General features: G+C 37.5%; 2 protein-coding genes across 2 annotated transcripts in view; both read left to right on the forward strand.

Annotated features, from left to right (window-relative positions):
* Positions 1-461: 461 nt before the first annotated feature.
* LOC123881058 (U11/U12 small nuclear ribonucleoprotein 48 kDa protein-like) lies at positions 462-4,881 on the forward strand. The gene is made up of 7 exons (XM_045929616.1): positions 462-570; positions 646-795; positions 1,256-1,421; positions 1,740-1,802; positions 2,471-2,609; positions 3,307-3,463; positions 3,885-4,881. The coding sequence occupies exons 2-7, from the start codon at positions 682-684 to the stop codon at positions 4,578-4,580; spliced, it is 1,335 nt and encodes a 444-aa protein (XP_045785572.1). The 5' UTR covers positions 462-570; positions 646-681; the 3' UTR covers positions 4,581-4,881.
* Positions 4,882-8,422: 3,541 nt separating this feature from the next.
* Positions 8,423-26,076, forward strand: part of LOC123881051 — a 77,255-nt gene continuing 59,601 nt past the window's right edge. Inside the window, exon 1 of the mRNA XM_045929599.1 lies at positions 8,423-8,684. The gene's annotated coding sequence lies outside the window, so the exon portion shown is untranslated. The remainder of the gene's footprint in view (positions 8,685-26,076) is intronic.

Raw genomic sequence — 26,076 nt, forward strand, 5'->3', positions numbered from 1 at the left:
TTAGGAAATTAAGTTGGCATTATTGGAAACTAATCCTTACCACAGATCCTTACTGTTCCAAGGTTCCACTGAAAAACTTGGCGCTAGACACTTGTGGCAAACAACAAACAGCAAGCATTGGCAAACATCACAGATAGCTTGTCGGCCTATCGGAACGCCACACTCTTCCAAATCATTGGTATAGTAAGCATACGCAAACACCCGTCCACAGATTTGCTGTTTGTCACAAGCGTCTGGCGTGGGCAAAAAAGAACTTCATAGTGACATAAAAACTCCCACAGTTCAACGGGTGAAATAATCAGTGGGAACGAGCGATATTATGGACCTAATCAATAACATTGTTTAGCGCCGCAACAAGAATGTAATGGGGTCATATTATTATTTTTTGTTCAAATTGTAGTTTTCAGTTATTTGTCGGCATTTGAATGAAGCTGACAATTTTGAGTTTTGACTTTTGACTTACATCTTGTCTCTTGTCCATTGTCTATGGTTGTTTTGAAAACAAAATTTTTATTGGGAAGATAAAAATATATTGAAAATCTTCAAATCAAGATTTAAGAAGGCGTACAAGTGCAGAAGCATTATAATTTATATTAAAACATTATTCATGTGTGATTTATTACTAAATTAGATTTTTCCTTGTAGATATTTTTAGGTTATGTTGTTCAGATACCAAATACAATGTCTTCAAGGCAAGAAGAGTTGTCTGAATTACAGAACTATATCAAAGAAGTCGACAAAGAAGTAACAATGATATTACAAAGTCTGCAATGGGACAGGAAACAATTACTACAGGTTTGTTTGTATGTTGGTCAATAAGTTAACTGACAACTTAGTTTTCGCTTCTCTTTTCTAGGAGTTCTCCCGATTTGAGCAGATACCTCCGAAAGACAAGTAGAGGAGGGGTTGGAAGCTGTCTCATTCGCAAATCCTGGATTTGCTATCCAAATAGTTAGGGTCAATTCACAATGGCAGTGAACTGAAGCAAATTTGTAAAATTTTACTATATACATAAATATATAGGGGGGGGGGGGGGGGGGAGGAATTTGTGCTTTATCTGGTATAGATATGATTCAATATGCTATGTAACATTTTAGAAATTAGCTTGAATTCGCTGCCAATGTGAGTTAACCCTTAGGTTGGGCACAGATCTTACAATTTTTTGCTTCAAAGTACATATCTGTATTACTAGGTACTTACCACTATTCAGGTATATCTTTCCACACATGTTTAAATATGAATTTTTATGTTAAAGAGCAAACCAAAGAGAACATGCAAGTATGACTCAAACCACAAAGTTCCTCCGGAAAAACTGGAGGAACATGAAGCCAAATGTGCTCTTAAATCCCAGGGCTACGCAGATGATGATATTTTCCTACCAGATGTATTAGACGCTAATTCTAGTACAGTTTTGAAACTTTGTAAGTATTGTAAATTGATTGCAATCAATAGTACTGATATTTCATTTTATTTGATGAGAACATTTTGTGTATTTGTATTTGCATTGTGGGACTTTTTGATTTTCTGAGATAAAAGTATACGATAAGAGTGACGTGATTGAAAGACAATAATAAACTCACTTTCTCATGTACAATATGAGTAGTGATTAATACTAAAGCAGCTAAGAACAGAAATTTTTCTATACAGGGGCTGTATTATTCTGACATTAAGGATTTTAAAATTGAGTGAGCCAATTGTGTATAGTAATATTTAATTAATTTGAACCTTTATCTTTACAGCTTCAGAAAATATTAAAGATATTATCAACTATGCTTCCAAGACAAATCCAGTGTTTATAAGAGGTATCCTATTAATGATATTTACTTGGACGATTTATTTATTTATTGATATAAATGTGTTTAACAAAACAATTCATTAATAATGCATTGAGAAATGACTTGCTGTAGTTGCTCGGTGTCAACTGTCATATCAAAAGTACGCTTCCTTTAGACTAACGACAAAAACTGTACTTTTCAAATGACAGTTGACACGCAGAGCAAATATGGGTCCTTTCGTAATTTTTATGCACTGTATAAGATTTTTTAACCATTACAGTATATAGCTATGACCAGTTTCTCCTGACTATGAAAATCTATATCCTTTTTTGTGATGTATCCTTTATGAAATTATTTAGATATGATAAAGTATTTGATATAAAACTATACAATAATACAACTAATGAATTTTCCACATAATATATTTCAAAATTTATAAACCGTAATGAAAACACTGGTATTTCAAATTTTTAGACATCATTTTGATATAACATTCCATCTTGTAGAAACTACAAATCAGATTTTGTAAAGTATTAAATAAAGTGTGTAAATAAAAATACACAGAGAATATTAGCCATGCTAATCATGACTAGTACTCCCCTTTCCCCTCCAATTAAGCCATCTTATACCATCTATATCATCTAGCAATTTTATACCATCTGATGAAATAATGTAGTCTTAACTCAACAACAAAGGTGATGCGAATGTGGAGTCGGAACCACAGACAGTAGAGCGGCTGCAGGCGACGTACACAACGGACGAGAGACGAGCTATCTACGATGTCGTAATACATTCCCGACCCTCGTGTGAAGAGCTCGCGGACTTGGCTGTAGGGTAAGAACATATTAAAATTGTAATTTTCATATAACTTTTACCACTAATAAGTATCTCGGTGCCTCATACCACCCGAACTACTGCCACTAGAGGGCTATTCAAGGGGTGGACCAACAAATTGCTAAAAGGCCGGCAAAGCATCGGCGGTGGTGGTGGTGCAACCTCTGGTGCTGCAAATGTTCATGGGCGGCAGTAATCACTTAACATCAAGTGAGTCGCCTACTCGTTTGCTTGCTATTTTATTATAAAAAAAAACTAGTCACTACATCAGTGATAATACTGGAGCCAGAGTGGAAATATATACAGTAAGATGCTGCACCGCAAGTTAGTGTACACAAATAAAAATCTGATCTGAGTTGCATCACTGCCCCGTCTCACCGGCCCTAAGCCGCGGTTTTGTGTATACTACAATGAAACATAGGTACCACGATGAATTAATCGTGGTATGTACTCGTTCCTTAAACCACGAAATAAGCCTAAAATCATTTGCATATACTATTTACTAGGAAAACCCCATCAACCATCCTGGAAAATGGAATGGAAGAGGGATTTTTAAAAAACCTAAATACATCGTACGCATAATTTATTTGGTACAGAGCTGCTTGCATCCCAGTCAAGAGTATAGGCTACTAGTTATTATCTTTAACAGGCTTTTAACCACACGGGCATCATCCAGTTGTTATAAATGTATGTGCAGAGAAGCGGGCGGCGCATCGCAGTCGCAGAGCAGTCGCAAGTCGAAGCTGGAGCAACTGGCGGAAATGCGCGACATGAAGCGGCGCCGCGCCAAGTACAGAGTGGCCGTGCGCTCGCGCAACTACTCCAACACTCTGCGCGGAGTTATCCAGGCACAGGTAAAACATGCAGCAGGAAAAAACGATACTCAACCTGGCTATCTGATAGATAGGCAGTTAAATACGAGTGCTGGCTTCTAAGGGCCTGCACAGATGAGGGACAAAAATTCCTGAAGCGTACTTAAAATGTCTACCAAGAAGTTGCCACGGGCTCAACGGCCACGCGGTGTGCGATCATTTGTTCGCCGGACGCGAAGAAGCTCGAGCGCTCAACGCAGACTAATACCGGTTGAGCCGCCTTGGACCGGTAGCTCCATTTTTCGAGAACTCCTCCGTAGTTTTGTGTGGTCTGATCGGACGGTCCTCGATTATTATTAAAGTATCCCGAGGACTGTCCCTCGTCTGTGCAGGCCTTAAACATTTAAGTACAGCCTCAATAGCTCAAAACAGTTTTCGTGTACAAATCGCATTTTTTTCGCAGATGGAGATGTATGCTGAAGCACAAGGTCACACGAAATCTAAACCCAGTGATGAATCGAATATCGAATCTGATAAAGAATATCGTAAAGTTAAAGAAGAACATCCAGACAAATGTTTTGATAACTTAACAGACAGTAAAACTAATCATAGAGAGTCACATAAAGATAGAAAAGATACTTATGATGATAAAGATAGAAGAAATAAACCTGACAATAAAAGAAAACGTGATTATGTTGATGATAGAAATACTCGAAAGTTCGACAGAGATCGATATCAATCTTCCGCGGAAGAAAGAAGAAGACAATATGATAACTATAGGAGACACGAAAGACAACGGGATCCTTATAGAGAATGCAATAAAAATCGACACCAATCTTCAACAGAAGAAAAAAGTACAAAACATTATAGCGATAGAAGGCAGGAAAAAAATAGAGATTCTTATAGAATAAAAATTGAAAAGGACGAAGCAGAAGATACAAGATGGCATTACAACAATGATAGCAGGAATTCAGGAAGAAACAGAGATACATATGAAAAAGAAGATTCCAAAAAACATGATAAAAGTATAAATTTATATAATAATAGGATTTCTATAAAAGAAGAAAGAGACAGTTCAAGCTCAAGGGACAGTTGGACATATTGCGAGAGTGAAAGAGAGGAGAGATATAAGGATAGATTGAGTTCTCGGTATACATAGAAATGATAATGAACATAAACCTTATGATAAAATCAATATAAGAACAAGAAAGAGAGCATTCAAACCATAGAAAAAAACAAAGATTTAGTAAATTTTTATTTTATAAATTAAAACTATACCTAAAATATGTTCACAGAAATCTTCAACTGCAGTGTTGATAGAAGTTCTATGAAAATAAAGGATGATTTTGGATTAAAAAATTAAGTTTAGGAAGATTTTGTTTTCGTATTTAGTATATGGGGTAAACTTTAGACTATTCGCTTTAAGTTTCTGGAAAATAAAGTAATATGACATTAAATTACGTACTTTGTTTTAATATTTTGTCGAAAATTATTTTAATGTTCCATTGGAGCATAGCCTACTGCCTAGATACCTACTCGTACCTGAATAACTTATTTTAAGCTGTCTGTTACGAGTTACTTACAACGACCCCCAGCTCGTAACAATAATCTTCGAAATGTACAGAAATCGTCCACTTACAGTTTTTTATATAATATTCTCGTAAGACTGTTCTTGTGTGTAGAAATAGAAATCTACTACCCCATCGAATATTTTCTTTTGTACCAAAACATAAACATTGAAAAGACATGCACGCGATAACTTAGGTATCTTTTCGAGCCCGAGGGTGTAAGCCCGGACTATAGCCTAAATCCTTGTCATTCTAAGAGACCTGTGCTCAATAGGTTGATCACGATATTTGATCATCGTCATCATCTGCCTGTGGACATAGGCCTTAAGAGCGCCACCACACCCGGTCCTCAGCCTTCCTCATCCAGTCACTTCCCGCCAGCCGCTTTGTATCGTCGGTCCATCGTGCTAGAGGGCGTCCAACACTACGCTTGCTAAACGCGGTCTCCATTCACGATGTTTAGAAAATTCTTAAATGTCGTAGTATTCAAATGATCACCTGATGGCGTCAGCCGTCTGCAAGGTGTGTTTAATTTCACGATGACACGCACGATGCAGGCCGTCATTAGTCAAGTAGCGTTTCACTCATCTGCATATTATTGAAGGTATGCATTAATTTTTTATACATTGGGTAATAACATGTGGAGAGATAAATCACGTGAAACGAATCGAGAATTATTAATAGCGGCACAAAGAAACTCTAAAAAGCCGGCAAAGGTATTTGAAGATGAGCATAAGAACTTTATTTTTTATTATAAACACAATTAATAAACCGCATTTTAGGGTTCCGTACCCAAAGGATAAAAGGGAGCCTTTTAACTCAACTGTATGTCTGTCTGTCTGTTAGGCAAACGAGAAGCCTTTGGAAGTCCCTATTACCAGTTGTGGATATCTATCGTCTATCGGTCGATAATGATGATGATCATGCGCCCCGATTGCCATGTCGACCTGTCGCGAACTATAACTACGGAATTACCTGCTACCATATGAGTAGGCTACGCTGTTATGCTACGTAAAAGGTGTAGGTAAAAACATTTACCAGGCAATCCGGCGTGACCTGCTAGAGTAAGGGTTCACAAGTCTAAGGGTGGGATTCCTAGAGCGGACTTCGACTTTGCTCAGTTAAAACGAGACAGATTTATGTGAGAGATATACATCTGTCTCGTTTTAACTGTCTAAAGTCCAAGCAAAGTTAGAGTACGCTCTATAGATCTCACCCTAAGAGTAAGTAGGTACTTAGGTTAGGTAGCGCCTATTGGCATGTACATATTTATTCTAAACATTGCGATTATGCAAATATAACAATAAAATTACCATAAAACACTCCAATCTACTCTGAACCATTAATTCATAATTTTCTCACGTTTGCATACCTACTCATTATATATTTGTTGCGAGAAACTGAATGACGATTTGATTGCACAAAAACGTTCTTTACGAGATAAGAGACCCAATAAAGACTGATTTACAGCATGTTCCGTATTTGATCATGGTAATACGGCAATAAATAATTGAAAAGAAAGAGGACAAACCAACTGTGCTTGTTTACAGTTATCAAGGACTAGCGACCCGCCCCGGCTTCGCACGGGTAGCTTATTACAATTTTCGTAGGGATCTCTAGTTTTCTAAAAATAAAATATAGCCTATGTCACTCCGGAATAATGTAACTTTTTACTGGTGAAAGAATTTTCGAAATCGGTTCAGCAGTTCTAGAGAATACCCCCTACAAACAAACTTACTTTACCTCTTTATAATATTATTGTATCTAGATACCTATCTACCTAGATATGCCTGTATGTACCTACCAATTGAGAAAAGTTCATTTTAATTAGATTCTACCTATATATACCAAAACAGAGCTCAATGTATCGCCATTCTAGCTCGTTGGACCCCTATCAATCTTAGGATTCTATAGTTTTTAGGGTTTCGTACCTTAAAATGTAAAAAGGAACCCTTACAGCATCAATTTCTTGTCTGTCTGTCTGTCTGCCTTGCCTTCCTCATCTGGCCCAACGCCACTTCAGCTGATGATTGATTACAGTATGCTAGTACTGCTATGCATGTGAAACACCAGACTAATATGTAGGTGTACTGGATTTATAGAGGTTGGTGTGATTTCATGCCACTGGGCGATGCGCTTGCAGCCCGCAATGAGAGTGTGACGAGACCGGCGGAGCAATCTGTTTACACTTTACTTCACGGATAAACAACCCGGATACCGGCGAGAAAGTGTCGCATTAAAGACCACTCACGATTTTGAATATCACTCATAATCTATACTAATATTATAAAGAGGTAAAGTTTGTAAGTTTATTTGTAGGAAGTAATCTCTGATACCACTGAACCGATTTTGAAAATTCTTCCACCAATAGAAAGCTACATTCTTCCTGAGTTACATGGGCTATATATTTTATTTTCAAGCACCCGTGCGAAGCCGGGGTGGGCCAGACTCAGCAAAAGACCCTCGATTGTTTTTTCTGTAAAACAACGTCATATTGGATTAACTTACCTACAACCGCAGTTTGAGCTGTGCGTTGATAGATCAGTCAGTCAGTCAGCTTTTCCTCTTATATATTTAGATAAGTATAAGATAGATTATTCAGAAATCTAAAATCCTATTATAAAAAATATTGTAAATCGGTAATCCGGTTAGCTGGCTTGATCTTTGCTTGTAATGCGAAAATAACTCGAAAGTTAAGCACGAAGAATGCAAAAAAGGGTTCTAAAATACCGCGATCGCGAGAAAAACAACCGTCGCACGCGCGCCGCCCGAACCGCGCCGGGGTCAACTCAGTTAGGCTGAGAGACAGTGGATTATTTGAACATTTTTATAAACCTTTATGACTTCGAGTAGTGATGAGTGCCGTGGTCTAATGAAGGCTAATAATTAGGATATTTTTATTATTATTAAGGTCCCCATCAAGGGAAGCACTACCTGTAGGGTACCTACTTTGTATGGACCTCATCATGAAATTTGACAGGTAGCAATGGCATACTAGAATAAGTAAAGGAAAAAATCGAAACTGTGAATTTGTGGTTATACATCTTAAATGTTTAAAAATTAAAGTTTTAGTTTTTGTACGATGGTACGGAACCCTTCTGAGCGAGACTTCTCGCACTTGATCGATTTTTTATTATTATGCTGATACAAGATAGCTCTTGAGAGCGATCTCATAATGGCATGGCTTTGTCAGTTGGGTGGTAGTTAGCCACGGCCGAAGCCTCCCACCAAACCAGATCAGATAGGTACTTGCCCCTACGTCGGCCGGATATCAGTTCGTGAAAATATTGGTTTTATCAATCTGCAAACAAAACTATAGTCTACACTGATACCTGTCTCCCAAACTATTGAACAACAAAAGCCTGCTCGTTGGGGTCCGATGCGCCTCAGTGCCTCACCTCGCGCCTCGCGCCTCGCGCAGTCTACCCGCGACCTTCCTATCGCACAACCGCGCCGCTGTCACGGGACCACAAGCCACAGGCTACAAACACTCGCGGTACGCTCAAAACAAAAGCCAGCTTACAACAATTTCAAGTTAATATCCTTTTGATGCGGGCGGCGCCAAAATTTTTAAACTATTGAACAAAGTGTTACAATGGTGTGTTGATGGTGTGACGATGGAGTGATGTGATTTTGAAAGATTTCGTTTTAAATTACAATCCTTGGAGGGATTTTTCTTTGAGCGATTCTTTGGGGTGAGTTTTTATAAAGTGTGAAAAATTTTAATGTGAATTTTCAGCTATTGAGTATACTTACCTATTTTATTTAGGACTAGCGACCCGCCCCGGCTTCGCACGGGTGGACATTTATTTTTTCTATTTTCCGGGATAAAATATAGCCTATACGGATTCGGAAGAATCCCTCTAAGTAATGGTAAAAGAAATTTTGAAATCGGTCCAGTAGTTTTTGAGCCTATTCAATACAAACATACAAAAATACAAAAATACAAAGGTTTCCTCTTTATGATATTAGTATAGATAATTTCAGATTTTTTTATCGGGACGTAAAGAAACTTGAAAATATGTAATAGATAAGTGCTTTTTTTTTTTTTTTTTTTTTTTTTTTTTTTTTTTTTTTTTTTTATACACAGGAAATGCCTAACGCATACCCTTCCGTCAGGGGAAACGGAGGGGTTATGTGGGGCTTGCACCCACTAAAACCTGTGTTTGTTCCTCAACGGACTGGCGGTTGCGCGGGTCTCACTAAGGTAGTATTCACCGCACTCCCGCCAGGACTTGACCCGCCGCCAAGCGGACGGGTCCCATCGCTAGGCTGGCTGCTACCAGCTCCGTCTCAGAAGCGCACCCGGAACACGGTGCGCTACCTCCTGACCTGGTTATGTATCGGTTGACGAACGCCCCTTACGCCCGTCAACCGCAGGTCGGCAACTCATGGAGGCCGGAGGTCGTCGTTTGCCCTTCGGCGCCCGCTGCGTCTCCTGCGAGAGGGATCCACCATTGAAATTTCCCTCTCACGTTCCGCCGCCTCCTTTGCAGACATCACCTCCTCGCAAAAGGAGGCAGCGGCACTCCACGCTGTTTCGCTCCGAACCATCGCTTGCACGATGTTTGGGAGCGAGAGACCACCACCAGCGATATTTTCCCCAACAGTGCGTTCTGAGAACGCATCATAATATTTTATCACTTAACGTCGTATGAAATGGTTGATTTCCATTGCACACCATCATCTATAATATACCTATTTACCTAAATGTATAAAAATATTTCGGTGGGCCTTTGTGACATGCAGATAGCTGTTATGACGCAGACATCCGCTTAGAAAGGATTTTGGAAAATTCAACCTCTATAAGTAGTAAAATTGGGTTTTGGAATTTGTGCGGTCCACGCGGGCGAAATCGCGGGCAAAAGCGAGGGTACTATATTATTATAAAAGCGTGGTAACTTTAACCATTAATGGATTAAACGTTATAGAGTAGGCATTCATGCAATGCAGAATTAGGGAAAGTGCCGATGCGCGCAGCAACCGTTGGATTCCATGCGTTTATAAATTGATATCTGCACCATCACATAATTGCTCTGCACGACAGTAAAAATGTTTGTTTTCTATTCGTGAGTTTATTAGCTATAGTTATATCGTAAAAATAAAGATGATCTTACATTAGTTCGTAGCACCCGCACCCCGCGCTACGGATTTGCTGAAGGCACCGACTTTAGAGCTGTCAGGCATCCGCATGTCCCATTCTATCATGACCAGGTACAGTTCTTGCAATTCACGAAGGCGAGTAGCTTATGCTTGTGTTCAAGTCGTATCGGTATAAGTAAGGTACACTAAATGTGTGCGTTTGCGAGCGCTGGCTCGCGACTGATTGGTCCAACACGCACGCACACTTACGCAATGCCCATGTTTACAAGTAAAGATCACTCGCCTTCGTGAATTGCAAGAAGTATAGTTACGCATCGTTCGTAAGTAAGCATACACAACCGTTGGGCCCGTTTTCCCTATCAATACATCCTAATAACTTTATTAGATTACATAACAATGGCGGCAGTCATAACTAAGGTTGAATTAAAAAAAAACGTGCGGCGTGAACAAATATGCGAGGAGCATCTTACAACAGTAATTTAAATAAAGTGTTATCTATTTGATGGTTCTCTTGAAATGTTTTCACTATAAGTAATCAAGTGGGTTTATTTTTATTGAATTTGAACTAACTAATTAAGGAGTCAGAAAAACATTTATCTAAGATTTCAGAACATTACGAACATGAAAAATAATGGTTTATTTTTTTTATTTCTTTTTAAATATGAGATTATTTTGAAGCAATTGTTTCGTTATAAACTTGTTTGAATTTTATCATTAGAACAATTATTTCAAGATCATTTATTTTCTTAATTAGGCGTGAATAGGTCTCGCTTCTATTGTAAGTAATTAATTGTTTTTAATCTAAAAGATTTTGCGTTTGATTATGATTATCACAGTTTTTTATTTCTACAATGAGCTGTAACTTACGAGCTACATGCTCTTATTGAATTATTTTTAGGATAAGCAAAAAAATGTTTTAATTGAAAATCAACGCGGCAGTGTTGAAATATTGCAGCTTTATGATGAGGCAGTAGCCTCTTTACTTCTTTGTTTTCTCTGTTTTCTTATTGTGTTATGTGAGCTAAATAAACTTTTATTTATTTTATTTAAAAGTTCTTCAAAAATATTTTCATTACTTAATTCCTTGGTCAAGCCTCTCAGTTTAAAAATGAATTTAGTACTCAGTACTTACCATTATATTTTCAAGTATATTTTCAAGATTTCAAAATGCAGTGTAGAGTAGTAGAGCCTTAAGTAAATAAATGTAAAAGAGCATTAAAGAGATAATGATGTAAATTTTTGACTGTAAATAACCGTTGTTTTTGTAGATAGATAGATAACTTTAAAGTTTCAATCTGATATACCTACTTGATACTTAATTATATTAATCTGCACCAGTGCATTAGTAGAAACCGCGTCTATTCCCTGAGGAAAAGTGGAGCGGAGAAAGCAAAACAAATGCACGCATGCTTTAATATAAATATTCAACAGTAACAGTATAAAAATACTTATAAGTATACTTGATAATTGTGCATTAGTGCTGTGGTGACACGGCTTAAAGCCGAGTTTCCACTAGCAATAAAACTTGCAAAAGTTAACTCATGCAAATCATTGGAATAATATTAGTAAATTGGAGCATTCGAAACCATCGAAAATATTTGAAAACATACCAAAAGGGTTAAAAAAAGCTGTATTTGAGTGAAAACTTACTAATATATGATACTCGCAACTTCATCCGATTGGTTCTAGATTTTTAGATTTTTTCTGTCTTTCTTCAGGCTGCAAGCTATCTCTGTATCAAGCAGGTTAGGCCCACACCTTCGTCCACGTGGATTTAGGTATCTAAGAAATGAATCCCGTGGGATTCTTTGATTTTCTGACTTTGAAAAATTAGCATACCTATATCCTTCCCCGGAATTCAAGCTATACTTATCTGTGCTAAGTTTAGTCAAAATCTGTTAAAATGCGCCGTGAAAATTTAGCAGGAAGACTTTCGCATTTTTAATATTATATTAAGTAGTATTGATTAATTGGCATATTTCTCACACCAACCTTATGCGATAGGTTCACATACCAAGCAGTAGACGGTAGAAATCTGACTAGCTATTAAAATACCATTTAATCAAATCCAGGTCAGTTTTTATCTGCCGCTACCCAATGCTCAACTCAACCCAATACGAATACTTTTCCCTATACGGTTAGCGGATAGCGTTAGATAGTTAAATGGATTTAATTAAGACTTCCACAGTCCACATTGAATACCGAAACCCGTTTATCGTTGGCGAGACAATGGGCGCTTGCAGTTCCCAGGCAACGCTTATTTGGAGACGGAATGCTGCAGCTAAATACACCCAAATCAGCTCTAAGGGTTCTTCTATGCGGGCCATGATGCGATAGCCACAAGTATCTGGCTATTGACAGAAAGGCTGTTTGAAAAGTATCTCTAGTCACTACCCATATTAAAAAATATGTTTGTTTGTTGGTTTGTCCTTCAATCACGTCGCAACGGAGCAACAGATCGACGTAATTTTTTGTATGGTAATAGTTAAAGACCTGAAGAGTAACTTTTTATCCTAAAAAATCAAAGACTCTCCTCGGAATTTTTGTAAAAACTAAATCCACGCGAACGTGGTCGCGGGCATCTGCAAATACCCAATAAATATATTTTGGCAGCATAAATGCATAAAATAATTACTTGACTAGCCACTTAAGTGGTTAACATTTTCTCTCACTCGGAAATTGTTTCATTATTGAAAAAAAAAAAACTTCAAACGGCTCGTTTCTTTACGCACTACAGCAATTTCCAATACGACAATAATATAAAAATTGCTGGACAGTTTCTTTCTGGTTACTGTAGGTACACACTGATATAAATTTGGTTTAGCTATACGATACTATTATTTCAATTACATTTCTTTTTAATTGCGTTTCCTCGCAAATGAGAGATAATTACTATGCAAGTCTCGACTGAAATAGCAATTAACAGCCTCGTTTGGTTAAATCCCTTCTCATCTACTTTTAAAATCACAGTAGATTCATCACCTAAAACCTTTACTTCCTGGTCTGTTACAGTACATCTGCTACCAGACTAATTGAAAAGTTCATACAAAATGTACTAACTTTTGTCACTGTTTCTTTCTTCGAGTGGCCCACATGCAGGGACCCTTATTTGTATAAGTATAAATCAGAGCTGTCTGAAGACTGGGATATTTGTAAACAAGTAGCTTTTAATTAACTATGTAGATTTTTTGAAATAATAAAATATGATTGTTTCGAATTCGCACGGCCAGCTTTTTTGACTTTTTTTTTGTTAAATGTACGGTTAATCTTATACACATCTCATGTTTAGTGTTCTTAATAATTAATTACGCATTTTGAATTTATAATAAGTGTATAATTATTTCTTAATTATCTTAATTATAATGTTTAGGCACGTTATAAACACCTACTGGAACTGACGGCATAAGAAAATGTGTGTTATTTATTCAGCTTTAAAACCTTACGAATATTGTATTTATGATGATTAATATTTCATTCCAGTTAGATGCAACTGCATCAGTATTGCGGCAGCTGTTCAAATCTTATGTTTAATGTTGTGTATTATCATTTATCAGTTAAGAGAATAAATTAAAAACGATACTGACTGACTGACATAATCGTAAGTACCTGCTGCGGCTTAAATCGAGACTAGTTTGAGATTTTGCACTAGTTAGTAGATTAGACTAGTGAAGATTTTAAGAAAAAACTACGCGGACGATATCACAATTTTTCTTGTAACAGACTCAAAAATAATTGGCAACTCTGCGCGCGTTGAAGTCTTTTCTATGTAGAAAAAAATTGGCTTCATTGATTCGGTGTAATTTTTTTATTACATTTTTTTACATACGTATCGAATACGTTTTTATTAATATTTTTAATTGTTTAATGTAATTACAATTATACAGTATCTTGAATTGATATGCAAAGCTGGATGTCTAATTAAGGCGTGTTTTCCTTTCTTGTCTAATTAAAGGTATTATAATAATGCCCTTTTCCTATACTAAACGGCTGTAGATACGACATCCTGTTTTTTTTAAATTAATTTCTATCAGCGTTTATAGAAAATTAAACTCTATTTGAAACCTAACAATGTACATACTACAATGATCATCTATTCTGATTTATTTCTATAACAGACTTTAACAGTGTTTTAGTAAAATAAACTTTATCAGTTACTGTTAAAGGTATATTATCCTGTGCTAAAATGTTAATGCTTTAATGATTATTATCCCGAAATCTCGCACCCTCCTAACGGATGCGTTAGAAAACCGTTGATGGTATCGGAGCATGCTAGGTGATTATGTTTTTTTAAGAGTTTTTATTTTATGAAGACGATATGGTGAGATGGAAACGGAAATTAAGTATGTTAGTTAGATATTAGAGGAAACCCCAAATGTATCTACGCCATATGTGTTTTTAGGGTTCCGAACATTTTTTGGGGGCTTCTTTCACGGTTTGTTGCAATGTTCTAGCTCGGAAAAGAAATAATTATTTTATATACCCAAAATATGATGATCATAATTATGTAAGGAACCCTCAAAAGGCGAGGCCCGACTCGCACTTGACCGGGTTTTAATTAAACTAATATCCTTTGGTTTCCACACGGCATCGTACTCATCAGGTAGCCCGCCTGCTCATTTGCTCGCTATTTTTATTAAAAAAAGGACATTACATTACCAACTGTGTTGTGTATGAAGTTAAATATAACTTCCAACTTTTTTATCGCAACAAAAATCGCAGACAAAACAATAAAACAAGTGAAATGCGTAGTGGTAGGTCCCTGTATGTAGTGATGTAGGTAGTAGGTACATACGAGTAGTCTTCGACAAGGCAGGCATCCTCCAAGCGCGACGCACTCACTTATTATTCTCTCCACTGCATTCCACTACTCTCGTTATAAGTTATAACGTTTAAAAGCAGGATTTATGAATCTGAAATTTTACGTTGATTAAATTTTTGCAACTACGAAGATAAATAAATGCTTTATTCTTGGACGTTTCAAGTCTTTCTACAGAAAGTTATGAGGTCTTTATAAATGACAGCTTAAATCCTGAATTAACACTGGGCTGCTTTGTGCCCCAGAAAATTAAAGAGATCCGACGGGATTTAAAAAAACCTATATCAACGCGGGCGAAGTCACGGGCATCATCTAGTAATTTAATTTAAAAAATACGCTCACTGCGCTTGCGCTTGTTTTGCTAAGATTTGCCAAAAAGTCTGAATAAATATACAAGTATTTTTGTGTTTCTACAATTATTGTAGCAAACCATTAACTTGTCCTTATGCCAGAAAGCCTACTGCCATTATGTATTTTGATAAGTATAGGTACGTACATTAACGTAATTTAGTTTATAGTTGTTTTAGCATTTAGCAGTTGGAAAGGCATTGTGTTGGGTTGGCACGAGTCAATCACACACAATTTACGCGCGATTGTCGGGCCGCGTATGCATTGTGCGCCCGCGCATAATGGCACGTACATTACACACGCAATACTACACTGTTGTGCCTTCACTGACCGCACGCTTTTGTATTTATGCCCCTTAATGAAAATAAAGTATAAGCTGTAAGAAATAATGGATGATTCTTAAATTATAGAGAGATAGAGATATTTGATATTATAAGAACCTAACCAAGTGGTGTCCAGTGATGCACCCTTAGGTGGAGCGAGCTTGCCTTGAAGATAGTAGATACCTACCTATTCACTCTTCTCATGTCACGGCCACATTAATGGTCAACACCGCGATATTCAACGGCGTTTCCCGTTAAACGTAGATGTAGCCACGATCGACTTACTACGGCATTCACAACTGTTCAAGTGTGGCCACTATCGCGATAATATGGTGTTGTTGGGCATTGGCGCAACATTAAAAGTAAAAATTAGTTGTTGGTGTCACAGACAAAATATGTATTTAACATTTTCTTCTATGACACCACTCTGTGAACAGCTCAGCGTAATCAGCCTTGCATCATATTATTATGCGCCAAGCCAATATGCATGAAATCCAAGGTGCTGATTTTCAGCTGTGACCCGGGTGTCGCCACAGATTACCTATAGCAAAATGATAGGCTTATTTCCCAGGCAATAATATCTATTAAGAATACCTATTACACATTCTTCATACTCGCTAGAAAGCAATTAAGCCTACAAATTATGAGTTTATTCGCCCACGGAACGCCATTAAAATGTTAAGCCGATTATGATAACAAAAATCGGTTGATCGTAAACATTTATTATTAGGAAATGGTCCATAGAGCAAATACAAAGGCCTTCCTCTCGATAATATCGACACAAAGCATGATCCGATCGTAAAATAGTGAAATATAGAGCATTCAATGAGCAGAGGTGAACAAGTAATGTTTGGTTGACGTTAACGATCGATGTAAATAAACCGTAATTATTGTAGGTATACACTCTATACACTACATACACAAGCGCACATACATTGTAGCGGTATTAAAATAAATAGGTGGATACTTTTTTTTTTAGACACAATTTAGCCCTTGAGTGCAATCTCATCTGGTGGTAAGTGATGATGCAGTCTAAGATGGAAGCAGGCTGACCTGGAAGGGGTATGGCAGTTTTTATTAAACTTATACCCCTTTGGTTTCTACACGGCATCGTACCGGAATGCCACTTGGCGGCCCCAGACAAGACCAGCAAATTAGAAAATTCTAAAACCCGGGGACTCAAACTATTAAGACACACAACAGCGTTTGCCACTGCGCCAGGGAGCTCATCAAACATTATTATAATTTATAGTCGTCATGCAGGTATTGTCCGTTTTTCTTTGGTATGCTTAAAGGGTTTGCTTAAAATACTTTCTTGAGAAGGTTTATGAACAGGACCTCTTATTTTAAACTCTCGCCCTTTTTTTACAATTATTAGTACATTTGTCTGTAAATCATAAAAATGAAATTTGAAATAAACAAATTATTTCCGCTTCACCGTAACACTTGTACCACAAGCTATGATTGGTCCATTGTAGAGTTTAGTTCAAGAGCGGATTATTTTAGGGTCGCTCCCCGTCGCCCCTCCATTGAACCGGGAAGCTCAGAATTTGATCGACTTCGACAATAGAGCTCTGATTTTGATGGTAATAATGCAGTGTAAGCATTAGGAGCATCGGTCTTCATTAATAAGTGTCTACCGTTGAATACATTATGGCTGAGCCGAATTAAAGCATTTTTTTATTAGCATACTGTGATATTTCACTGTCATCGTGATAGAGTGCCTTACTGGCGACTATAGACATAACCTTTCTCTTCTACTTACTTTTTCTTTCGAATTTTTTGGCTAATTTAACTTTTTACTTTTACAAATAAACGTAGTTTGGTTCTCATTCGAAAATAAAATAAACCAATCAAACTCAATGCAGCAGACACGTTCTAGAAATTAATACCTGTGTCACAAATCTTCGATTCTTGTCACTTCAACACATTTTTATGGAAATCTGGCAATCCATAAGTAGGTATTAGCCTTGTTCTTAGCAAGTCAAACAGAACACGATGAGTACAGTGCCCACTTGTTGCCTCCAAAATAAATAAAGCTAAGTGTCCAATGCAAAATCATACCGATCACTAAGTATATTATTATCAGCTTTTAAGGAATTAAAAAAAAACAGGCGCCCACACTAACACATTATTATTATTATTAAATTATTATTACATAAATACATAAATTACATTATTATTATTACATTAAAAAAAAATTAGATGATATTATAAGTTCATCAGTTAGATGTTATAGCATAATTTAAGTAATGGCAAGTTTAACTTACAGCTTTGTCCTGGTGAAAGAACAGTTATTCACAGATATTATAATAAGTTGCTATGAAACCATACCTAAATATAATAAACATAATAATTGCATAAACTTTATTATTATTTAATCTCTTATCACTTGAACATCAAATGTCTCTATTGCAGTAAGCGAAAATAAATTCATTAGCTCTATCTGCTAATAAATAATTGTACTTACGTGTATTGTGAAATTAAATGCCTCTATACCGCTGATTTTCTTAGTAAGTTTAATCTTAAAGTGTTCTGTTCTGCCCGCATGTGCCATGCATGTTGAAACATTCCTGAACGTATAGTAGCTGCGCAGTGCGGAGCTCGTTCATCATAGTCGCACTTCACCAGCGAGCTTTTTAACATATTTCAGAGAAAGCTCCGTGTTCTATGTTAGGGGACAAAAACAGGTACGAAGAGAAGTTTCTACTTGTTTTTAGAAGACTTTTTTTTCTTTTTAGGGTTCTGTACCTCAAAAGGAAAATAGGAACCCTTCTAGGATCACTCCGTTGTCTGTCTACCTGTCTATTTGTTTGTCTGTCAAGAAAACCTTTAGGGTACCTACTTCCCGTTGACCTAGAATGATGAAATTTGGCAGGTAGTTAGGTCTTTTTAGGTTAGGTCACAAGTAAAGGAAAAATCCGAAAACCGTGACTTTGTGGCTACATCACAAAAAAAAATTAAAATGCGTTCATGAACAAATAGTTTCAATTTTTAACATTCGCCTAATCTACATTTATAGCAATATTTTGCCGAATCTATGCAAAACAGGGGAGCCTCCATTTCATATTTTTACACAAATAATATTTCGCATGCTAATTCGCCAGGCCATTATCACTGAGGGCCGTGTTTGCTGTCACTCGATACTCCCGCTGCATCAATTTATATGCAACAAATCTTTCGTATTTAGTTTTTACAGTTTAATCATTTTGTCCGTACGTTGATGTCCATTGTTGTATGATTTATGTATGCCTGTTCCGTTTTAATTTTAAATATTTTGTATTTGAAGGGTGTATTGTGTTCAACAAACACGTTTCAAATGTCACCCCATTTTTTAAAAGCTTTGTTGAGAATACGAACGCAGCTTTTTCAACAATCTTTGTATTGTCACCGTCCCGCGAAGCTGAGGTATGATATGACACCTAAGTATAGTAAATCTATAGTGTAAAAAATAATTTTTAATAAAGAGAGAGATCCTTAATTAGGGATTTCAGGGTTCCGTAACCGAATGATGCCAACGGAACCCTGTTACTAGCCTTCACTGTCCGTCCGTCTGACTGTCAGCAGGCTTATCGCATAAACCGGAATAGATAAAGCGTTGAAATTTTCAACACAGAATGTATATTTCTATTACCTCTGTAAGAACGATTAATAATAAAGAATCGGGCGAGGGGTTCCGCATCATCGTACAAGATATAACACTTTGAAATTTTTAAATATTTTTGCTATTATAGCTACAATAGCTCTGTGAAAATTTCAACGCCCTACCAATCACGGTTTACGAGATACAGATCGCTGACAGACAGACAGACGGACAGCAGAGACTTATAGTAATAAGGTCCCGTTGGCACCCTTTGCGTACGGAACCCTAAAGAGTATAGCATGTGCATTGCTACGGAAAAAATAAGGATAGGCACAAAATCAAGTCGATTTTTTGCATTGATTAGAATCCTTCGAAGCCTTTTATGGACAAGGCAAGTGGTTACCCACGTATCTAAATGCCGTTAAGTAGCAACGATGAAGGACCTTGCAGCTCTGTAGGCTGATACAGGCAGCTAATGAGCGCATCGGCGGAAGTTCTAAGTAATGTTAATTATTGACTTGGCTTTACTTCGCTTACACACAGCACTGGAGAAAACTGTTTGTTTTGGTTTGATGTACCTACCTACAGTAATTCGTCCAAGATAATTATGGCGTTGTTGGGCATTGACGTTAACCTTAATGTAGCCGCAACATTAGACTGAGCGGCCACACTTGACTGGTTAACGTCTAATGCCAATTGAATTGTAGTTAAAATTGTCTAACGCCAAACGGATTGTGAATTCCATTGTACGTTGATCGTGGCTACATCTACGTTTAACGGCAAACGCCGTTGAACATCGCGTTGTTGGCCGTGAATGTGGCCGGGACATTACGACAAAACGCGGTAACCAGAGTTGCTGCGTTTTGTTATCCGGGGGCAGCGGTAGGTAGGTAGGTCTAGGTACCTAAAGTACAGAATAGATCTAATGTTTATAGTAAGTACTGATGTACATAGGTAATTCGAATAACGTACGTAGATACTTGAAAAACTGTAAATATTTAAAGAGATAAATGCGCATTCAAAACGATATTCTGAGGAAAATTGCTAGTTTTTTATTTTATTTTTTTACGTTTAGGAATAATGCCAAGGTTAAACTTAACTCTAGAAGATTAAATAAAACTTGTTTGCCGACTGCTAAAACAATTTTATTTAAATAATTGAGAACAATCTAAAAGTAGGTAGATAATTATTATGTGCCTTACGTTACATACATTAGTTTACGATTAATTAGTTGCATATCAGACCGTTGAAGTAATGTTTCATAATCCTTATCTAAACCAAGCGCTGGCCCACTACTGTGCACGGGTCTCCTTTAAGAATGTCAGAGTTTAGCTCATATCCACCAAGCTGGCCAAGTGCAAAGACTTGACACAATATCTTTGAGAACATTATAGTAAACACCCAAGTATGCAGGTTTCCTCCTGATGTTTCCCTTCAGAGATAAGCCAGTGATGTTATAACTTGGAATCTTGGAGGTGTGATCCTGAGATCGAACCCTGAGCCGCCCGAATACGAAGCTAAAGCCTTAACCAATAGGGTTCAATAGACTATCACCGCCATTCCAAAAATACCAAAAAAGAACAGCTACTTGGTGTTGGTTACTATATTTCAGGGAGAGTATTTTAAACTCTTTAGCAAACCACGGAGGTATGAACAGATGAACCACGAAAAGTGACTTTTGCAACCCACTTTGGTTGTTTTTGGTAGAGCAAGCTTAACATATTATTTAACGGTAACTTAACTTTAACCTACCGTGGAACTGGTCCTTAGGTAGCTACTACAGCATACCTTATTAAGCTTTATAATATACCTAGTTACAATAAACGACTTGTTAGGAAAAAGTAAGTAAGCTGTAATGTGGGCGATAACAATACGCATTAGGATATCCTGTAGTTAATAGAAAACTTGTCTTTATCTCTGACACGGTCCGATGAACCCACACGAGCTCATATGCTCATATAGCTAGTCGTATCATCCTACTTACATTATTGAAGTTGTCAGGTATACTCGTAATTAATACGGGCACAGAACATTATGGCAAAAGACAAACAACTTTTAAATTAAACTTAGGCACAGTAAAGATTTTAGCAATCTTCTTAAAATTTTGAAAAAAATTGGACATATATAGAGAACACTGCAATACCTGGTTCTAAAACCTATTGATACCATTATAGATTATTATAATCCCGAAACTGTAGGTATATATATCTGTCTGTTATCTTTTCACGGCTTTTTGACGTTTGGTAAATAGTAATAGAGTACTTTTTTAGCTGGAAAACCAAGTAATTTCCAACCAAGGATTTTCGAAAAACCGGAACTCATGAAGTCGACAATTTTATATTTTAAAGTATGCAACATAGTCAGAAATTACTTATGTAAGAGCCCTGACGCGAAATTAAGTTTCCCAAACGGTCTGCTTGGAACGCTTTCCATTTTCCTATAAAAACAAATGTTTGTTTTTATATGGAAACAAAATATGTTTGTTTTTAAACATTACACTTACACTACGGTAGTAGATACTATTATATTCTGTGCTCACACTGGGAGCACTGAACGTACCATTGCATCGTAAAGCCGGGTCCAGACGAGTGTAACGTGTAATGTAATCCACCGTGTAATGTAACACGAATTCTACGTGTGGACTGTGGACGGCACTACGAACATTTCATGTAACGCTCGGCGCTCGGACATGGCTCGGACTGATCCATCTGCTGTTGGTTTTATGCGCGAACACAAAGGCGCTCGCAGTGCTTGTGTGGACTTTACAGATTCGCGTTCACAATTCGCTTTGAGTTCGTGTGCCGTCTACACTGTTGACGCTAAATTACATGTAATGTTACATTACACGTTACACTCGTCTGGACCCGGCTTAACGTAGTACGAGTAGGAGTAGTGTACTCGCTCGTAAATTCCTACAGACTCGCAGTCGATCACGTGTATGTTTTTGCTCGAGTTTCTCTCACCGGTGGCAGATCGAAAGTGGTTATAATAACCCCTCATTTCGTGATCGACGCCGTCTGTGTAATTCATCAGAAATTGTACAACACATTCGTCATGTTATTATCTGATCGCGTAATATAGGTACTTGGTAAATTCAACACGATTTTCATATTCTAGATTCACAAATCTAAGTACCTATATAGAATTAGAGCAATAGATATTACAAACTGAAGTGAATAAGAGACCGTAAATAGAAAACGTAAATGGGCGGACTGAAATCGGATCCGTTGAGGTGTGATTGAAGGAAAAACTAATATGTTTTCATATTTTATAAAAAGGGCTTTGCTATTGTTTTGCCCATACTGCATAGAGGTGCTTAGGCCTTAATAGGATAACGCATATTTGAATGTAAAAATTAATATAAAGCTACATCTTAACTACTTAGTTGGCATTATTGATATTATACTTAGCGGAACTTTAAATTACACATAACCAACAACATTTTGTTTTTCCGAACACCTCATAAATGCAGAACTTACCTAATAATTAGAAAAGTGCTTAGAGTAGCCTAGAATAGAATAGAATATATTTTTATTCAAATACCCTTTTACAAGTGCTTTTGAATTGAAGTTTCATATATGTACGACATATCACACTAATATTATAAAGGAGAAAGTTTGTATGTGTGTGTGTGTGTGTGTGTGTATGTTTGTTACTCCTTCACGCAAAAACTACTGGACGGATTGGGCTGAAATTTAGAATGGAGATAGATTATACCCTGGATTAGCATATAGGCTACTTTTTATCCCGGAAAATCAAAGAGTTCTCACGGGAATTTTAAAAAAACCCACATCCACGCGAACGAAGTCGCGGGTATCAGCTAGTTTTTTATAAACAGCTTTATCTAACGGGTAGCTATTGCTTTATGGCGTTTACAGCATAATTTTACACCAGTTTCCGCTAAATAGAAAAGAAATCTAGATTTTTGATGTTTTTAACAGATATCACGCCAATAAATTGATGTCGGCTAGGCATCAGCTCGGCCGGGGCGTGGTAATGGCGTGATAATGGAGCCGGGTAATGGCTAGCGAGCGGTGTCGGTTGACAGACATAATGACAGCGTCGTCGGTCCACTTCGCCAACTTGGTGTTCTTACCACGCCTATAAAACAATAAAAATACATATTAAGTAACTCACTTATTTATAACTACATATTATGCTTACTAACCATTTATTAGTAAGTATAGTAACATAGTTAGTCATCATCATATACTATATGATCATAATCATCAATCTGTAAGATCAACCGCCGAGTTTCTTGCTGGTTCTTCTCGGTAGGAAGGCATTCCGAACCAGTGGTAGATGCTTTTGACGATTCAAAAGAACTTGTAAAAGTCTAATTGAATAAAATATTTCGAATTTGAATTTGAATATAGCTGGCTCACTACTGAGCACGGGCCTCCTCTCAGAGAAGGGTTTTGGTTATAGTCTGTCACTCTGACCAAGTGCGAATTGGCAGACTTCACATACCTTTGACAACATTGTGAAGAACCTGTGTGAAGAGCTCTCAGGCATGTAGGTTTCTTCAGGATGTTTTCGTTGTACGCATATCGCAAGAGACACTAATTAATAATAGCATATAACGCACATAACTTAAAAAAACTTAACTTTTAAAGAAAGGGTTTTTTTAAAGACCGTGGGAACTCTTTGGTTTTCCGGAAGAGCTCTCAGTAGCTGAATAAAAAGTATGCCCGTCTCTGCGTTGTAACCCATTGATGTGTCCTTTAAAAATCCCAATAAGTCCGGTAATCAAGTATGATGCCAGTTTGAAGGTGCCTAAGTAGATATCTACTTAGGTTAGATAATCCCTCACAAGGGATACATGTTACAAAACTTTTGATTAACATTTTTCTATGATAATGTGAAGACTGACAGGCAATAAATTGCTTAATGACTTATAGGCGGGCGTGTGGCAGGGGCGCATGGTAATAGGCAGAGGTAATGGCTTAACGAGCGGTTGTCTTGGCGGCATAATGATACACTCTTCAAGTCCCAACCTGCATCCACTGTAAAGTTACAGCCACACCTGCGCGCTGTGACTCGCGCGTGCTGACGCGATGCGGGAGCGTCCAGCGGGGTAGTTAGTTAACTCAGTTACCAATACTGGATGATAACCACCGATCTCGTTTGACATTTATTTTTAATCTAAAGAGGTTTTCTACGAAAAATTATTTTAATGCTCAGTTAAAAGCAACAGTGTAGAGCCAACCAATATCAAGTGGTTTTGGCTATCATTTAGTGTTGTTCACTGAGTTACCGTATCACCTCGCAGGACCCGAAGCGCATTGTTGTTGATCACTAGATGCGTGCGTCCCAAGTGCGCAGACGCGGTCGATTCGCGTTATAGTTGCGTAGGTGTGCATGGCGCCATAATAGGCGACCGCCGCGCGGCTGACGTTCCCGCTTCGTAGTCGCTATGGTCGCGCAGGTTTTGATATGCGTCAGAGTCAGCTATAACAAGCCTATAACAGATCAACGATAGTAAATTGACAGTTATTATCACGTTAACGAGCTTTGATAACAAACGTCGTTTATTTTACGTTACATACATAATTATATATTCAATGTAATATTTTTGTGATTAAATTAAAAATGTTGATTTGGAGTTAGTTTAAATCAATACATAATGAGGTTAAAAATGGTAATCCTTTCGTTTTATGGGCGTCCTCTATAAATATCATACATATTATGGTAAAAAATATTAAAAATTATTTCCCCGCTTCGTGAGGTAGGTAGGTAATTCTGATTAAATAAATCATATAAAAAAAAATGGGAGCTGTTTCTGAGGACTTCCGAAGATTGGCTGTTTTACGGCTTCATTGGCTCCACTATTAAAAGAAAGCTTTCTATTACAAAAGCTGGTTGCATAAAAAAATTGACATTTTGTAATATAATGAATAGTGGTCCTATAGGAGATACGAGTTAGTATAGTAAGGACCCGCGCGCACCCGTGGGAGAGCTCCCACAATGGCGCGCGTCACGCTCGGGCGCGCGCCCTGCACCTGCGCGCGCACTGCACGTCACGCGGCGCGCACAGCACGATAACCCGAGGAATTGGAGCCGCATTGTTGGCTCTTCCACGCCATTGCGTGACCTACGAAATCTAGTCAACAAGGAAATTATAATTAACTTTGACTGCAATATTTATATATTATGCTGTTGCCGGTGATAGCCTAGCGGTTAAGACGTAGGCCTCCTGGTCGGGAGGTCGGGGGTTCGACCCGGGCACGCACTTCTAACTTTTCGGAGTTATGTGCGTTTTAAACAAAAGTGTCACTCACTTGCCGTTAGGTAAAGGAAAAAATCGCATGCCTGAGAGTTCACCATAATGTTCGGAAACCCTAAATCCTTCCCTTTCTGGGAGGAGACGTGTGCTCAGTAGTGACCCGACGATGATTTAATGTCTCGCGGGCATAGCTCGTAATTTATAATAGCTACAATCAGCCAAGTGAACAAAAGGATACAGTTTGCAATAAAACAACAGCAAGATAATTGTTGTGATATTGCCTCATTTCCCAGCGATGGTGATGAAACTGTTGATTGACAGGCTAGATGCGTTCCGCCAAACCGGCCCGATAAATCATACTTACAACTCACTTACACCATCGATAAAGTTATCATTATAGGCCTGTTGCAGCATGGATGTAATAGCTTCTAAACTAGTAGAGTTGAAGAATTTCACAGGTATGTACTTAGCATGTGAAAAATCACGTGAAAAGCCTATTCATATAATATAACAGATTAGAACTACCACCGAACCCGTGGCAGATGCATTTGACGATTCAAAAGTACTTGTATAAGTTTAATTCAATCAATAAAGAACTATCTATATTCTATTCTAAGGAACTAATATTAGGTATAAAGAGGTAAAGTTTGTAAGTTTGTTAGTAGGGGGTAATCTCTGGATCTGATCT

This window comes from Maniola jurtina, chromosome 3 (assembly GCF_905333055.1).
Source record: "Maniola jurtina chromosome 3, ilManJurt1.1, whole genome shotgun sequence".
Classification (NCBI taxonomy): domain Eukaryota; kingdom Metazoa; phylum Arthropoda; class Insecta; order Lepidoptera; family Nymphalidae; genus Maniola; species Maniola jurtina.

Bases quoted from the DNA above. Each gene is read 5' to 3' on its own strand.
- LOC123881058 (XM_045929616.1), top strand. From the start codon at position 682: ATGTCTTCAAGGCAAGAAGAGTTGTCTGAATTACAGAACTATATCAAA. The intron at 796-1,255 runs GTTTGTTTGTAT...TTTATGTTAAAG, and splicing joins ACAGGAAACAATTACTACAG to AGCAAACCAAAGAGAACATG. The intron at 3,464-3,884 runs GTAAAACATGCA...TTTTTTTCGCAG, and splicing joins GCGGAGTTATCCAGGCACAG to ATGGAGATGTATGCTGAAGC.